Raw genomic sequence first — 18417 nt, forward strand, 5'->3', positions numbered from 1 at the left:
CCATGGTCTTGTCTAGTGCTGCTCTCTGCATGCTTTCCAGACCAAATATGCCCACTAGTAAACACTGTGGCAAGACTCTTTTTGGTCTTGATTGGATTTGAGGTCTGCTCTGCAGGAGGAAATGCATACTTAGGGCTGTAAACAGGATGAAGGGGGTCACAGGGCCTAGGGGAGAGTCTACTGATGTTGTTCTTTTAAACGGTTCCATTACCAAACCGCCTTCTAAATAGTTATATTTCTATCCACAGATGTATGCTGCTCCCAACTTTGGCTAGGGAAGTTTCTTATTGCAGTGGGTGGTGGTTAAGGCAGAGGTACATTGTTGTTTAAAGTGCTGAGAATAGGTGACTTTGAATGTCAAGCAATCAATGAGACATCTACATCTAACTCCCCAAGCTCAGGGGACTTCACAGAAGATGGGACAGAAAGAATGTAAGAGCCAGAGGATGGAAAGCAGGGCTGTGAGAGGCTGTCCTCTGGACACAACATGGCTTTGCAGTATGAGCTCACAGCAGCTGTGGTGATCAAACCAGTCAAAATTTCCATCATCAACGGGGGAGGGGCTTGCGAGGCTCCACCCCGACTTGAGAAGTTATTGGCAGTTGATGGCTTGAAGGGAGAGTTACTTACTTTTAGGAGTGTGGCAGTGGACATTGTCTGTGCACCAGTGGATGACCCCATGCCTATGTGTATGTGGGCACCTCTAATTGGACTCAGTGGGTTAATAAGTGAATAAATTATATAAGGACAGACTTTGAAGGAGAAGAATGGGAAGAGTTCTAGGAGAACTGACTTAGGAAGTAAGGAATGGATAAGATCAAGAAATATTGTCTTTTGTGCACATAGGAGATTTTCAAAAATAAATAAAAATTTAAAAATATAATATAAAAGAAACCCTCAAAGAACCCTATTAATAAAGCACACACACACACAATACAACATCCTTAGTCATTAAGGAAATATAATTCAAAACAACAATGAGATTCCATGGCACCTCAGTTAAGGATGGTTGTCATCAGGAAAACAAATGACAGAAAGAATGCAAGGAAAAAGGTTTATACACTGAGAATGCAAATTACAGTGGCCACTGCCATGGAAGTTCTCAAAAGACTAAAAATAGAACTCCCATGTGACACATTTATACTATTCTGGTGTGTATAACCAAATAATTCTAAGTCTGCAAACCACATTTATTATGTCACTATTCACAGTAGTCAAAATATAGAACCATCAACAGAAAAAAGAGCAAAAAAACATTAGTTATATACATGCATATATATGTACTATAAAGTTTTATTAAACCATTGTTAAGAACAAAATGATGTCATTTTAAAGGAAATGACACCATCATGTTAAACAAAACAAGCCAGACTCAGAAAAAGCAACTATAATATGTTTTCTCTCATGTGTAATCTACCAGTCATTTATCTCCTGAAAAGAGGAAGATTGTCAGAAAGAAAGAGGGTCATTGGTGTGAGGTGGGGGCAAGAAATGACAATGGGGAGTTGAATGTATGCAAAGTACAGGATACACACGTGCGAGCATCACAATGAAACCCACTGTTTCATAGTCTCATTTTAGAACACTCATTTCAGTATTGGAGACTGGCTTGGCTTATATATGCCATGTAACAGTGCACAGCCGAGCTACCTCCTCATCTTGTATGTTCATTACAAACAAACTGTAACTGGTTATCTTCAGACAGGACAGAGACACTCATCACCTTTCTAAGAGATGCCAGGCCGTTCCTGCTTCCTCTTGTATCTATTTATCAGGTAGACTAGCACAAGTGTGAAGAAGATCAGAGCAGTGATGACAGCTGCAATCCAGGATTTCCTTTCGTCTTCATTGGATTCTGACCTTGGAAGAACTAGAAATGACCACAAGTTTTCAGTCAGTAAGAAACTCCTTCCTTCCTTCCTTCCTTCCTTCCTTCCTTCCTTCCTTCCTTCCTTCCTTCCTTCCTTTCCACCATTTCTTTGAGTTTTAGGGTCTTAGGAAACTGAAATTAACAACAGGAGGCTTAGAAAGTCCCTTGGTAGTGGTCCCTCCATCCACCATCATCTTGAAGTCAGGCTCTAGATCACCTCTCATTTGGGCAAATTGAACAACCTTCTCATGGGCAGCCACTTCCAAGTGTTTGATTATTATTTCCACTGAGGTGGCCCAGGGATTCATCAGCCTGCCTTTTGGCATGCCTCCTGAGTTAGAAAGCCTTTGAAATTTCCTCATTCTCTGGAAAATCAGATCCCTGAAGGCCAGGAATTGCTTCCTAGAATAGGAATGCCTAACTGCAGTCCGGGAAGTTGATGGAAGGTTGAGTGGCTCACGTTATAGACATTTACAGAAACAGTTCTTTTGTTTAATCCTAAATTCTAGGAAAACTGAGGAAGATCTCCCATAGTTTAGCTGCAATTTGTAGGCACTCATTCTGCTCCCAGAATAATAAGATGAAGAATTATTGGCACCATGGATCATATTTAATACCTTCTGAGTGTGTCCCCGTTTGTCTCACTCGAACCTGTTTGGAATTTCCAATAAAGGAGGATTATGCTTCTTATTGGAAGACTTCCACCTTTTGATACTCTGATTCAGTGGCTAACCTATCTCTGAGTAAAGCATAGGTTGGGGACCCTTTTGCTGAGGTAGCCAGAGCAGAAGCGTTTCTGAAGGTGGTACCTGGGGAAGTTCTATACAGTTGCCAAGTAGAGGTGAGCCATGATGAGTGTATGGTGCTGATCCATCCCTGCTCATTTGTGGACAAGGGGGGTGGGGGGGTGGGGTATGATGTTGGTGTCCACACAAAAGTGCTGAGCTTCAGGCACTACTTAGGTCATCTATATGGTCATCTATACTGCAGTAGAAGCAAATGGGACAGCTAAGTGGCCCTTTCAGTGACTGAGACATCTGAGTAAAAGGAAATCAGTTACCAGGAAAGGCAGTGTGGGTTTAGTTGTAAACCTGGCTGTGGGCACTTGTCACGGGGATGCTTCTAGGAGTATGTCCATAGGCCAAGCTACTGAGGGAGGCACAGGAGAAAGGAGGAGGCAAAGCCAGGGAATGCAGAAAGAGATGGATGGAGGGATGGCGCCACAAGGGGCAAATCAGAGGGCTGGAGAGGGCGGGAGAGGGCGGGAGGAGGGACTGTAGAAACAAAAGGCAGATCACTGGGGGATGGGATCAGGCTCAAAATAAACAGTGATGGGGGTCAGGTGGGTACAAGGTGCCTTCATTCTAGAAGGAATGGTTGCTTCTCAAAAGTGGGGTACAGGCATAGTTTAGTTCTCAAAAGGACAAAGCTGGGACTGAGTTTCAACCTTTTTTTTTTTTGTTATTGTTCCATCAGCATGGAAGCCAGAAACATACCAAGAAGATGCTACAAACCCTCCTTCACTAAGTCTGTCTTAAAAATACTTCCTGCTTCTTATTGGATACAACTGATTCACTGTGGTCCTCCCTCTCATCACTGTGGTCCTCTCATCAGCGGAGAACACTTGCTGCCTCATGATACTTCTGTGCAGAAAGTCACTGCAAATCGGAGGGTCTTTCATTTAGAACCCCGTCCCCTTTTCCATCGTATTTACCGAGCCCAGTAATCCATTTTGCAGTGTGGTAAGGCTCTAGTGCCTTCAGAAGGCTTATCTGACTTCCAGAGATCTTGCCTGCCTCTGAAGGCTCTCAGAGCTGATCATCAGCTTGTTTTAAATTTAGGCAATTGTTTCCACAAACTATAATTTAGACTTGAATTTCATCTTTAAAAATTCAGGTTATCATGTATGTATGCCATTGAGTTCTTATTTTCTTGGAAGAATCTTAAGAACTAGAAGGTATCTTCCATCTTTGTGTTTCCAGTCTTGTACTGGACAACGCCTAGAATGATTCCATATGCACAGTAAGTAAGTACTGTTGGGAAGCAGGTTTAAACATAGTATGTATGTGTGTGTGTGTATGTGTGTGTGCACATGTGTGTGTATGTGTGTGTATGTGTGTGTGCGCATGTGTGTATGTGTGTGTATGTGTGTGTGCATGTGTGTGTATGTGTGTGTGCATGTGTGTGTGTGCATGTGTGTGCATGTGTGTGCGCGCGCATGTGTGTGTATGTGTGTGTGTGCACGTGCATGTGTGTGTGCGCATGTGTGTGTGCGCGTGTGTGTGCATTTTATTCAATCGAAGGCTTCTTGTTAGGGGATATCTTCTATTTTCTGACTACAATATCTCATTCAAGAATAACTCCAAAGTCTGGGTCATTTTCAGGGCTAAGCCCAGATTCATAGACTCGTGGGCCGAGGATCATGCAGGGGTAGCAGAAGCCTTCTATTTGAGTCCTTTCCAGTGGTCTGCCAGAAGGTTTTCTTGCAAGCAGTGAACATTGAGAGGTTGGGCTAAAATGTTTTCCACCTAACTCCCCATGAAATGAGTCGTCTTGGGAAGCAGCCTTACCTATATCTTGAGGTGTGGAGGAAGTCGTCATTGACTCGGTTTCTAGAACACACACGGCGGTCACACTCCACACATCGTCAGGGAATGGGATGGAGAGGTTAATGGAAACACTGAAGAGTTCCGTGACGTTGTCTTGTGATATCAGCATCTCATCGCTGTACTCGTTAGTTGAATTAGCGATCCAAACATACATCTTGGTAGGTTTGGGAAAACCTTGCTGAGATGAGCAGGTCAAATTTATGCCAGAATTCCTGTCTTTATACTGAACCTCGATTTTAGGGTCACTGAAGTTAGCTGGAGGCAGAATAGAGATGGAAACAGTCAGTCTAAACGCAGATGTATTTACAAAGGAACGGCAAACAACTAACAGCAAATTCCTTAATTGGGGCTCATCTGGTGCTCTCAAGGCTTGGGCTTCAGCCTACAGTGATGGCTACCTGATAAGCCTTACATTTATCTTTCAAGAAACCCACTTAACTCCTTATCCCAGTCAAGAGAGCACTCTCTGAGAGCCAGGCTAGCTAAAATGATCTCGCCAAGGTCTCTAGTGAAGCCCTATTAAAGGAAGTGGAGTCTGAGTGGCAGTCCGCTCAGACTATGGGGCCTCTATTGCCATGGGGAAGCATCTAACTTTCCACCCAGGGAAGGAACTGAGATTCCACCAGGAACTCACAGAGTTTACGGTCCTTGCATGCCTTGGGTCCCATCTTAAGAACCTAAGAATAAGAATAAGAAGTGGGGCCTTTGTGTTTACAAACTCAGACTATTGTTTTTTGACGTGATTGCTGTGGTATCATCATCATGCGTTATAACAGTGGTTCTCAACCTGTAGGATGTGCCCCCCCCTTTGGGGACTGCATATCTGATATCCTGCAGTCAGACACTTATATTATGATTTACAACAGTAGAAAAACCACAGTTATCAAGCAGCAAATAATTTTATGGTTGGAGGTCACCACATCATGAGGAACTGTATTAAAAGGTCGCAGCATTAGGAAGATTGAGAACTACTGTTCTGTAAGAATTCATCCGTCTGGGGGCAAATTCAATCCACTCTCACCTTTGTTTTCTCTTGTGTACTTTGGGCTGAAGTGAACTGGGACACAGATCTTAGACCTGAAAACTGTGCCTTTAGCCAGCCAAATCCTTGTTCTCACTTAGGGCGTTTGCAGATTCTACACACTAATTGGATAATTCAGTATGGGACTGAAGAGATGGCTCAGCCGTTAAAGGCTAGACTCATAACCAAAAACTTAATGCACTGTATTGGTTCTAAAATGGAAGTCATTAGCATGCCATCTTCTTTGCATTTTGCAATATTGATAAGCTCCTTGCACAACCTGCCAAGGCTTGCTGAGGGTTACCAGATTCTGTCTAGCATCATCAACAATACCTTTGCAGTCATGGATTAAGTTGTAGCAGTAATACACATTATAACAAATAGACAGCTGGTTTTCAGAGCTTGTCTGTGCCCCACCTAAAACACCCTGTCTCCCCAAAAGTGACTACTATACACTGACCTAGCACTTAGTTAACTGAAACCCCAGAGAAACACAACCTAGGTCCACACAGAAGCCGGCCCTTCAATGTTTGCAGTGGCTCGATCTGTAACAGCTTCAAACTGGAAACTGCCCAGTGTCTTTCAGTGACTGGATAGTAAACGGCATAACATAATTCACCAATTAAAAAAAAAATGCTCCCGAATTTCTGAAACCCTCAGGTGAAACACAAAACATCTGAATAAAGGAAGTCAGTCTTAAAGGTTAAATACACATGTTTAGCTCCGGGTGTATGATAGTCTCAAGACGACAAAACTCTACTACCCAAACAAAAGCTATGGATGAAGAGAATGGCTCCAAAAGGAACTTCCTGAAGGAATTTTTCAGTGGGTGGAGGTGTCCTGAATCTGATATACTGTGGTGGTTACAAACATTTCTACAGAATCTACAAAAATAAAACAATATTACGCACTCAAATGATAGATTCGTTTCCCTGTATGCTAGCTTCAAAAGTCTGTAGTGAGATGCAGGCAATCCTAAGCCTGGTGAAACAGAGAAGCTGACTTGTTGGTTTGTGGGTTCTCTTCAGTTTTCCTTCTGTCTGCTGGGCAGACATAACTCAAATAATCTATGGAAAGTTGAAGGGAAAGCCCACATCAGTTGGCTGCCCCCCTTGGTAGAAGTTAAAGACCACAGTCTGTGTGCATGCGTGTGTGTGCACATGCGTGTGTGCATGTGTGTGCTTTATACACCTGTGGCGGTGGACATCAGACATCTTTCCTCAATCACTCTCCCTCTTTCTTATGTTGTAAGACAGTCTTCCACGGAACCTGACGTTCATGGATCCTATTAGGTTGGCCGTCCTAGCAGAACCAGGGAGCCTTTTGTCTTGGCACTCCATTCCCTACCTCCAAGTGTTGAGGTTAGAGGCATGTGCCGCTGTGCTTGGCCTTTTCCATGAATTCTGGGAATCCAAACTCAGGTTATCATGCTTGTACGACAGGCATCTTATAGACCAAGTCATCCCTCAGCCCCCAGATCAGGTTTTGTGGGTGAGAAAATCTCAGACTAAAGGAGAAAGTGGATGCAATGGCCACAGCATCCACTGTTTTCCTCTGGCTGTGTCGCTTTTGTTCAGCTAGCTTTATTTTTTTCTAGAGAGAATCCTCACTGATCCCCAAGAAGCAAACCATCAAAGAGCAAAGGGCTTTCTGCTTCCCACTCTCGGACCCCACCTTCTCTAAGACGAACTTCCTAGAAATGGCTCTCTTCTGCCCTTGACCCATCAGATCCCTGGTCTCAGTGTTTCTCTGCTCATTTATAGTCTCGGCGAGCAGACCAACCATCTGAGCACAATATTGACACATACCGACCACTGACAGCTCCGTATATGTCTGCTGGAGGATGATTGATCCTTTGGGTGTCTTCTTTTGTATAAAGCAATCATACAAGCCCATGTCCTTTATCTGAACATTGTGGAGTCCTAGAGTCCAGTTTTCTCCATCAAAGCTTGTGCGGTTCAGGTACTTGGCATTCACGTTATCAAGTTTCTCTCTGCCAAAATAGTGCTCATACAGAACAGACTTTTTCTGGTCCTGCCAAAATACTACCAGCTCACTCAAGCTCATATTCTGGGCCTTTGTAGGATGGCATGGCAGGTATGCAGTCCTATTGAAATAAGCTTGCTTCTTCATGGCAACGGCATCTAAAATAGAGAAACAGAGAATTAGGGAAGGAGAAACAAGAAGGAAGAAATTCCATTCTCCCCACGCAGCATCCAGCCTCCAGCTTTCCCGCCAGCGATGGTACTGGACAGATGGATGTTAGCATCTAGAACTGGGCATCCATGCTGGGCATCTGGGTTCGATCCTTGCTCTTGTTCCACTGGTCCCGTGTGCAGACTGTGGCCTTTGTGAGTCCCAGTTCTCTCTCCTGATTAAGGAGGCGGTCTGAAGTAAAGTCTAGGATTCTCCCTGGCACTATCACTCTGTGGATTTCTAAACCAGAATATTGATCGTGACCACCGTGGTTGTCACAGGCTTCCATAGCTGCTAAGCCATCCCCCTAAACCATCCCTGTCCCATGCCAATCTGCTACTCTTTGGTTTGCTACTGTAATATATCCACACATATAGATATAAATATAGATATAGATATAGTGACTCTTGAGAGATTGTGGTGGTCAGAGCACGTAAAGACGTGAATAGAATGTCGGGAGTGAACTCTAAGCGGGGAGATGAGGAGGTGTGTCACATGGGAGAAACCCCAGAGAAACCGACTTGCTACTCCCAGGCAGCATTGCCTCTGGAAACTTTTATAACCTAAACGGAACATGCTGGAAAAGTTCAGAGAAAGGACGTGCTGGCATCAGCCAGCTTGTAGGACGCTTTTCTGGGCTGCAGAGCTACTTGGGACTCAGCAAGGAAAAAGCAAATAGAGGAAGCTGAGAGGCAAAGGGTGAGGCAAGGGTGCTGTTATTGGTCCCCGTGAACTTGGGAGCTGCCATGGGGAGCAGACGGGAGAAGGTTCTGCATAAAGACATAAAGAGCCATTCATCTTTCAGGATTCCAGGCAGGGATGAGCGGGATCCCATTCGAGTGTCGGTGATGCAGGGCAAGTTAAATTGACCTGATCCGTGGGCCTCCCTATATAGAACATAAATAGACAGGTAGCACTTGGCAAAACTGAACTGCCTGCAGACCACCGTGAGAACCTAGGATCGAGAGGTTGCGAGAGGTCTCAGGGGATGCTCCAGGCACCAGTGACATAAACATGCATGTCTGGGTTGGAGGAAGAGGGGAATCCCTGACTTCCCACAGCAGTGAAACTGGGCCCTGAGGACAGTTTACTCCATCCGGCCTTCTGTTACACCTTTGTTAATTTCTCAAGCACGAGGCAAGAGTGCCACCTACTGTAAATGTTCATAGTGCTTGCGAGGGTTGGTGTGGGCAGAAACCATTCTGGTGTGGGTCTACTCTGTCATGTGGTTCCGGGCAGATGATAGAGAAGCCAAGCAGGCAGCTGAAATGTCGACCAGCTATAGGGTGGGGTGGCGTTATTGTTCAGCTATCAACCGCATTTTCTCCAGCTGGAAGTGAATTCACCCTGAGTTTCTTATATCTTCTTGACACACAGGCTTTCTTTTCCTCTACGAAGACTCACAGTACCTTCCTTTTCTTCCTTCCTTTCCTTCCTTCCTTCCTTCCTTCGTTCCTTCCTTCCTTCCTTCCCTTCCTTCCTTCCTTCCCTTCCTTCCTTCCTTCCTTCCTTCCTTCCTTCCTTCCTTCCTTCCTTCCTTCTTTCCTTCTTTCCTTCTTTCCTTCCTTCCTTTTTCAAGACAGTGTTTCCCTGTGTAGTCCCAGATGTCCTGGAACTAGCTCTACAGACCAGGCTGGCCTTGAACTCAGAGATCTGTCTGCCTGTGCCTCCCAACGTGTGGGATTTAAAGCATGTGGGATTAAAAGCATGCGGGGTTAAAAAGCAAACAGGATTAAAAGTGTGTTCTGCCGCCACTGCCCGGCCCCTACTTTGCTTTCTATGTTCCCTCTCTACTAACAGACAAGTGCGACTTCTCCGACACACTCCTCTTCTCCAGAAGATAACTGACACTTCCTCCTCACCTCCGTTTCCTCTTTACTTACAAATACAAAGTAGACCAAAGACACTGGCCTCATCTGGGGGCTGGTCAGAAACTTAGACTCTCTGGTTCCACCCAGGATCTGAACCAGAGTCTGCGTTTTTACCAAAAACTCCTATTTGGGAAATGGAGGAAATCGGAGATGCAGACCTGAACACACTCATTTCCACCCTCTCCAAACCCCTTCTCCTTCCCGTGGGGTAGAATCGCTCTGTAGCCTTAGTGGAACTGAAAGTAATTCACTGTCTACATGCTTGAGCTCACCACCAGACTCTGGTTTTCTTGATGTCACTTTGAACCAGGAAGAAACATCTTCTTAACTGTGACCAAATGGGGAAGATTTGACACCAGGTCTGTTTTTTCCCCAGTGGCTTCAGGCCTCCACTGCTGTGGTCCCCAGAGCTTGGGGCCACTAAGTCAGTGAACTCCCTGGGATTCCATTGGTGGAAATCACTGACAATCCCTCCCTCCTCTACCACTTGGGCAACAGAAATGGTCTGGATTTACTTGTGACCGATTGCTATGATGAGCAAGGCACACAGGGATTCAGCCATATACTCCCCCAACCAGGAAATATTGACCGCGAATACTAAAGGAAACCATCTGAATGCCACACGGAGCTCACGGTCTGAGAACTCTGAGTCTATGACCCCACCAGAACGACAGCGTTCCCTGATCGTTACCCCAGACTCAGGCCGTGTTTTAATCATCTCTTCCTCGTGTCACGACAGTTATTACACTCAAGGTCTTTTGTCTAAAGCTTTTCTAGGCTTGCTGGAAGCCCTGTTCCATTGTACTAGACTCCACTATTGATGAATCTCTTCAATAAATATACCCTTAAATGTTCTTTCCATGAAATCTGGATCTACGCAAAGGACTCCATGTGGCCCCCAGATGCTGCTGGCTCCATCAACAGGGACTTTGAGCAGCCCCTCTCCATTTAGAGGATCTATACTATCTAACCTATCTAACCCATATCACTAATTGTGAGCCATTAATTATTCGGTACTGCCTCTCCATTCAAGGAGGATTTTGTCATTATATTCAAGGCTGTTCTTTCTAACCAAGTTTCAACATAACTGCCAAGATGATCTACCAGTTTGCCCATCAACCATGAGTCTACCGACGACCGTGTACCAAAGTTGCAAAGCCCTTCACCCACAGACGAGTTCAGAAGCCTTCCGTCTGCCATGACGTGATCCCGAGCAGTGTCACCTGAGGCTCAGCTCCTCAGACCTCGGTCTCAACACATTCATCTCCACCCAAAACCTGATTCCTCCAGGCTTCACTAGCAGCCTCTTATCTATTCCTGTCATCGAGGCGCTAGCGTTCTTAGACCTCAGTCTTGACTCCACGCTGCATTATTTCCCCAGAAGAATGCTTTGAGACGCGAGAACTCTTATTTGGTTTTGAATAATGGCTCTTGAATCCTTGATCCATACTAAATCTGACCGAGAAACCGGATTATTTTTGCAGTGCTGGAGAGAGAAATTGAATTTTTTTCATTTAATTTTAATTAATTCAAGTTTTACAAGTCACATATGGCTAGTGGTGATGATACTGAAGAGCACAGAAATAATCCAGCTTTTTAGCCATTTGTCACCAGTCAGGCCAGTAAATAGGCCTTGTTACCTTAGAAGAACTCACACTGAAGAAACGGCTTTGGGTCTATAGATCTGATCTATAATGGGGCGGACGAGCCCCATTAGAGGAAATAATTCCATTGAACAGACAGGTAATGTCTGAAATTTGAGATGTTCTAGCTCTCCGAATGTGCCTCGTCTCAAACTGGTCCCGCTGCTCCTGCTTTTCATTTCAGTTAGATTCCCCTAGTGAGCAGAAACACCTCTTCTCCCCACCCCACTGCTCAAGCCCATCTCTCATGAAGCGTTCCCGATAAAAGATGTTAGCAGCCCCCACCAGTGCATCCCTGTCCTCTCTCTTCCTGTCCTCTCCCAATCTGACCGGTCCACCAAAAGTGGCTCAGTTTTGGCATCCAGCCTAACTGGAATGAACTTCCTCAGGCTGACGCCCTGGCTCGTGTGGCTGTTCTCACTCCTGGATTTATTCTGGATGACCATTGGATTCAAATGCTAACAGATTGATCCAATCTGTTATCAATTCAATAACCTAGTGCAGTTATCAATTCAATAACCTATCTGCAGTGCACAGCTTTCCCTGGAGTTCTGGACACCATACCCAGTGGCCTGTTGGACACTTTCATTTAGAAAGCAGGGGATGCTCTCTTTTTCCTCTTAAATCTTCCTCCCCATCTCTAAGAGTGGTTCTCCTACTCAATGCCATTCTACCCGTCATCATAAGATTATCTGCAGGAAATGCCCAGGACACACACACACACACACACACACACACACACACACACACACACACGCTGCATGGGAGATCAGAGGCACAACAGCCAAGGGTGGTGGGTGACTACAAAGCAAAAACAAGGGCTGTCAGAAAAGGAATCTTGATTTACCTGGAGGCCTTAGGGGCATTGTCTTTTTTTTCAACTAATCCTCCGGTGCCTGCCCACTCCTGGAAGGACACACACACACACACACACACACACACACACACACACACACACACACGCTGCATGGGAGATCAGAGGCACAACAGCCAAGGGTGGTGGGTGACTACAAAGCAAAAACAAGGGCTGTCAGAAAAGGAATCTTGATTTACCTGGAGGCCTTAGGGGCATTGTCTTTTATGTTTCCCTTTATAAGCAAGGAAGGTCCATGCAAGAAGGGTTACAAGTGTTTTCATTTCCACGGCTAGAAAAATCAAAACAGGGTCACCTACACTAACATCCCACACCGCCAAACCCAAACCACCTTGCTACCTGACTTTCCAAGTGATTTAGAGAATGGGATATCCAAACTTCTCAGACAAGTTTATCAGCACAACAAGGAGGCTCCCTTAATGAATGCACCATACATCTTACATGAAACAATCTGTTATCACCTAGCGCATTAGTTTTCTATTGTTCTCTCTCCGTCTTGCAAGAAAATGTCATTGCAATGGCCAACCCCATTTTCAGTTTCTGGTTTGTTTGGGTTTTTTTTTTTCCAGCCTTTCTCTCTCCATGAAACTAACCTCTTTTGCTTAGCCCTTAGGGATGCCTATTCTATTTCATGGAATGGAGTGATTGTTAGGAATATTTCCTAACACAAACTCCCTGCCGACACAAAATTTCCAATTAAGCCAAATCAAAACAAACCAAATTAAGAAATATCCAGGTTTAATGGGAGATCTGCCCTCTCAGGTGGCACCGAGGGGAAACCGGGAAGCAGGGAAAACACTACCCCTGGGAGGAAGAAAGTAAAAAACGTGTTCTTCTTTTGGGGGATCACCTAAATACCCTGGGGAGTGGTCCTGACCCCACCCCCAGGGAGGGATCAGCACCTGGCCTGCTGGGATTTGGAGTGCAGGCCATGCCTGGGGGCTGGGATAGATGCGAGGGGCAGGGGCCTAGGCTCTCAAATGGACAGTGATGTGTGATGGTAGAATGAGAAAATAAAGCCTATTAAGATCTTTAAATTATCCACAAAGAACCTCACTGCCTGCCACCTTGGAGGCCTGAGATCCTTCGTAAATCACACTCAGGAAGAAGTTCAGAGCAGGTAGCAGGGGACTACACACTCACTTCTAGCTAGCAGAATACTATTAGGCAGCAGGGGAGAAAAACAAACAGACCTTGAATCAGGAGCATGCAGCATTCCAGGAGCTGCAAACTTGATGGAACCAACATAGAGGGGAACTTTAACACAGACTCCCAGCAGTGCCTGGGAAACTGGAAAGGACCATGTGAGGTAAGACCCACTTGGAAGGGATGACCGAGGTGTGACTGGAATCTGAGATTCCACAGGTGAAACCTCTCCAATGGACTGGACCAGCATCTATGATCCAGTCAGCCAGGGGAAGACCTAGACAGGAGAACCCAACACAGAAGAGCTGCAAGGAGTGAGGCCGGCTTCTGCGAGTTGGGGAAGGCACACGGACAGACTCCATACTGAATCCCCACTCTCGGGCCTCATCATACCTAAGTCTCCACCGGGATCCTCACCTCCGACATCCTCTTCTCCCTCCCTGGTATCTAATGCCTATTTAGCAGGCCAGTGTGGTTTTTGTTCTTGCCCTGTATCGCTTGTTCTTTCCTCCTTAGTCCTTTCTTTTTAATTTTCCCCTCCTAAAGAGCATAGGTTGTCCATGGTTTCAAAGGGCTCTGTGTCTCAGCCTCCTGAGAGATGGGATCGTTTTATGTTATCTGATAGCATACATCTCTCCCTCTCTACAGTAGACAATTAACAAAAATTCCCTCAATTCTCTGCCCATTTTTGTTCCTAGAATCCCTCCTTTCCCCTACTTTCTACAAACCCAGTTCATGAGCCTTGTTGTTTTGTTCTTTTATTTTCCTTTCTATTCATACCCACAGAACACAATCTATTAAAACACACACACACACACACACACACACACACACATACACAAAAGATCTTTAAATTAGTGTGAAGTCGGCCTTTGATGCCGCAAACACGTTTGAAACCAAAGGGGCCAAATCCCAGGTCATATTTAAAAAACAGAACTAAGATTCCCTTTCTCAAAAAGAAAAACCACAGTCTAAAGGTCTTGTTTGTTCCCAGGAAGCCCACTCACCAGGGAGCCTTACTCTTTCTTACCAATTTCCATTCTTAATCCTCAACAACCCTCCTCCCGTCTGACAGCTCATTCATTCTCTCTGGGATGCACTAAAAACATGTTTTTATGAGTGACTAACTGGGGTAATACACTGAGGACTGAGTATAAGATAGGTACATTTGAAAAGGTCCTGAGGCAGTGACTGAGCAAAGTGACTCTTTGGGCACAGTAGGTGTGAACTGTTAGTTCACCCCAGGTACCTATTTCATTGCCCAGTCAGCCATGACAGGAAGTAGGAGCCCAAAGCAAACAAACACACAGATTCTACTTCATCCAAACATCCAGGCCAGAACCTGCAAAAACCTGGAGGAAGACAGTGTGTTCTTTTCCACAGAGCACTGGATCAGAGTGTGAGACTGTTTTGTGTACATCTTTAAGCGAAGAAAGACTTGACCACTCCAGGTTTGCTGTTGAATCAGATGTCGTTCAGAAACGAGAACAGAAATGAGAACCCTAGAACCTGGAAAATTCTTGTGGGTGGCTTTGAACTTAATAACACATTCTAGGTCCATTTAATGCTGTTCCTATGCACACAAATGTGGGTCATTCACTGGGGCATAGATACCAATGTCCCGATCCTAGGAATAGTGACTCTCTCAGTAGCCATCAACTGCCATTAGCTCTTCAGCTAGGGGTAGGGATGAGCTCCTCCCTGCTCCTTGATGAAACTTTTAACTGATGTGGGATGCCCTTCTGTATATGTGTTGCTTTTATTGGTTGATGAATAAAGCTGTTTCGGCCAACGACTTAGCAGAGTAAAACCATGCAGGAAACCCAAACAGAGATATAGAGAGAGAGTAGGGGGAATCAAGGAGATGCCAGCTGGATGCCGAGGAAACAAGACATGTAGAAAATGAGATGTAGAAAATGAGGTAACACTACAGCCACGTGACAATACATAGGCTAATAGAAGAGGGTGAATTTAAGATGTAAGAGCTAGCTAGAAATACGCCTGAGCCATTGGCTAAGCAGTGTTGTAATTAATATAGTTTCTGTGTGATTGTTTGGGTCTAGGTGACCGGGAAACAAAAGCACAATCTCTGCTTACATTTAATTCTCTTGCTCTTGTGGTGGTCTTGTGCAGATATGCACGGTCTCTGTGAATTCACGTGTGTAGTAGTCATGTCACGTCCAGAGGCCAGCCTTTCACAATTCTCCTCCCCATCCTCTGGCTCTTACAACCCTCCCATCCCTCCTCTCTCTGGTGATGCTCGCTGAGCCTTGGGGATTAGGGTGGTCCATACAGCTGTCCCATGTATACATAGTCAAAGTTGAGAGGAAGATGGGAGGTATTTTAGAGGGGGCTGAGGGCTTGGAGAGGAGTGGGGTGGATATGACCAAGGCACATTGTATGCATGTTTGCAATATTCAGAAAACAAATTAAAGAAGTATACTTATAAATGATTAAGATAGCTAAGAAATGAAAGGTTGAAAAATGGATGGCGACTCTTTGCTTTATCCTTACTTTTAGTAGTGAGTGAAGAACTGGCAAGTTCATGTTCTGGTGGCTGATGCTGTTTTCCTACCCTCTTTAAATCTGTTCTTCGTACACATCCCCTCACCACCATGAAACCCAATCAGTTATTGTGCAAGAGTTTTTCTTTCTTCTTATAGTTTCAATGTTATCACCTCCCTTTTGAGGAGCTAGGAGTTTCCACACAGTTTCAAAGCGGGTCAGAAGCAAAATAACACCTGCCTTTGGTTTTGATGGGTTTCTCAACTTTACTTGCTTGTTTTCAAAGGGTAGAGCCAGAAAGTCTGGGGACAGCGAAGGTGTCTCGGTTAAACTGCCACTGAATATTTGTCTCCAGGGCATTTCTCTTCGGGGTCACAAAAGCTAGGCTGGCCACTGTGGCAGGCAGGGCTAACCTCAGCCTTAAGGGCATCTGAGGTGTGGTTTAAGATAAGAGGAGGATGTGAAGGAGGTAGTGTGTGAGCAAGAGAGGAGGAAACTGAAGCAACATCACCCACCAAAGCTATTAGAGTCACAAAGAAAGCCAAAAACAAAAAAACAGAGCCTGCTGCTCATTGCCTTGGGAGCTTGAGAGCGGGAATCAGGAGAAGTAGCCTGCTGTCACACATCAGTGACATTCAACCTGCACTGCTGGGTATCAATTTGGGCTCTCTCATTAGTAGCTGTGTTGATCTTGAGTCAATTATGCAAACTTCTCTGTACTTTAGGGACCTTGTCTTAAAATGGGGAATAATGACAAGAGCTAATGCAGCAAGTTCTTGGGATTTTTAAATGAATTCTCTTCATAAAGTGCTCAGAACAGTCAGGACACACAGTTTATAAAGTGCACACACAGACACACACACACACAGACACAACATACATACACACAGAGACACATATACAGATACATACACACAGAGAGATACATACACAGACTCACACAGAGATGCATACACACAGAGACACATTCAGACATGCACACATACATACACACATGCAGATATGAGCCCCTGTGCCCATTCTCATGTATACACATGCACAACCTATCTTTTTCTCCCCCCTCTGTGATGTGTGTGTGTGTGTGTGTGTGTGTGTGTGTGTGTGTGTGTGTGTGCCCATTGCCTTTCCACCTCCCCAGAAGCTCAGACCCCAGGTCATTGGCCCTGGCAGGAGACAGCTACTGTTCTCCTACATTGCTGATGAATAGGTGAGCATATAGATGTCAGACAGGTGGCCTCAGAAAGCTATGGTGCTAAGCAGAAACCACAAATCACAAAAGGCCCATCTCTACCCACTGAGATGTGAGGGAATATCTGTTCACAAAACCCAGCTCCTCCTCGCCCAGGCAGGGCTGGGTACAGTGGCCAAGGGTCTGTTATATGACAATTATGGAGGAGGTGGTTTTGTGGTCGAGCTGGCTAGTCAGAGGCCAGATGGTCAGGAGTGGCCTGAGGATGCTTGAGGCACACCACAAGCTCGGGTACCCTGGCCTGTCGCCAAGGAGGCTTCTCTGAGAACTGAGGTGGAGAAATGAGTGACAGGAAGGGTGGGTCAACAGCACTGATGCAGTTGCAGGATGAAGAGAAGAGCTGAGTCCTGGGAGACCTTACAAAGCTAAACTTTGGGGCCTCTTAAGAAAAAGATCACACAATTCAAATGCAAAAATGTCACGCGGCAGGGGGAGACTGTAATGGGAGGGGGAGGGTGGCCATTGTTTGTGGGGGAGGGAAAGGTAACCTTAATTAACTGTGGTTATCTTATTCATTTCTTCCAAGTCACAGGACTTGTGTAATGTAGCACTAGGGCCCTTCTGGGGGTCTTTATAGGTTTACAAAGGGGGGGATCTGTGCAAGGCAGAACCCTGAAGCATGCTTCACGGTGCATTGGCCGGCATGGTTAACTGGGGGCCCAGAGTCACATAGCATGACCAGTATGAACTCAGGCACAGGCTAAAGGAGAAGGGTGTGAGCAGGAAGCGGTACATCAAGAAGCTTTATAAGGCTCACCAGCTGTTTCCCAGGGCCCTGAGAAACCTGGAAACGGGGACAGGAAGACCAGAGTCTGTACAGGTGGAGCCAAATCAAAGACTTTGCTGCAGTGGCCTTCTGTAGGCCCCCAGAAGCCCTGGATGGGGCATTCTGCCTTGTGCAGTGTCCAGATTCTGGGGTTTGATGGAAGGGCAGAGATTCGCCCAGTCTGGAGACACCAGTCCTGACCCTTCCTTGGTCTCTAGAAAAGTTATTTGCTATGGAGTCTTAGGCAACTCGAGTCAGTGCTGAGCAAACCCCACCAACTCTCAGGCCTGGGCTTGCAGTGGTCCGACTTAACTTGGGAGACAGCAGAAGGCCTCCGGGACTTTCCCAGGAAAAAGGTTCTTACCTGAAAGCACGAAGACAGTCACAAAGAGGAGTCCCAGTACCATGGTGCTAGAGTTAAAAAGAAAAGATTCAGCTTAGTTAGAAAGTGAGACAGAGAACATGCGTTCACCAAAGCACGACCTAGAGATGGCGTTTGGAATTCCTGCGGCCCGGGGTGTGGCGGAATCAATGCTGAACACTCACGGTAGCCGGTTTTACCCTTAGCTCCACACACAGGCCTTATTACCCAGCCTCCTCTGCGGTTGGGGCTGGCCATGCAACTGGGCCCTGACCAGAACTGCGGGCAGAAAAGCTAGCTGCCGCT

General features: G+C 45.6%; 1 protein-coding gene across 1 annotated transcript; it reads right to left on the bottom strand.

Annotated features, from left to right (window-relative positions):
- Window positions 1-1727: 1727 nt before the first annotated feature.
- On the bottom strand, window positions 1728-18173 carry Cd86 (CD86 molecule). Its single transcript, XM_026787673.1, has 4 exons — window positions 18115-18173; window positions 7309-7644; window positions 4441-4734; window positions 1728-1870 (listed from the first exon to the last, which is right to left on the bottom strand). The coding sequence occupies exons 1-4, from the start codon at window positions 18155-18157 to the stop codon at window positions 1728-1730; spliced, it is 816 nt and encodes a 271-aa protein (XP_026643474.1). The 5' UTR covers window positions 18158-18173.
- Window positions 18174-18417: the final 244 nt, after the last annotated feature.

The sequence above is a fragment of the Microtus ochrogaster genome, chromosome 2 (assembly GCF_000317375.1).
Source record: "Microtus ochrogaster isolate Prairie Vole_2 chromosome 2, MicOch1.0, whole genome shotgun sequence".
Taxonomy (NCBI): domain Eukaryota; kingdom Metazoa; phylum Chordata; class Mammalia; order Rodentia; family Cricetidae; genus Microtus; species Microtus ochrogaster.

Bases quoted from the DNA above. Each gene is read 5' to 3' on its own strand.
- Cd86 (XM_026787673.1), bottom strand. From the start codon at position 18,157: ATGGTACTGGGACTCCTCTTTGTGACTGTCTTCGTGCTTTCAG. The intron at 7,645-18,114 runs GTAAGAACCTTT...TCTCTATTTTAG, and splicing joins GACTGTCTTCGTGCTTTCAG to ATGCCGTTGCCATGAAGAAG. The intron at 4,735-7,308 runs GTATGTGTCAAT...TTCTGCCTCCAG, and splicing joins TACGGAGCTGTCAGTGGTCG to CTAACTTCAGTGACCCTAAA.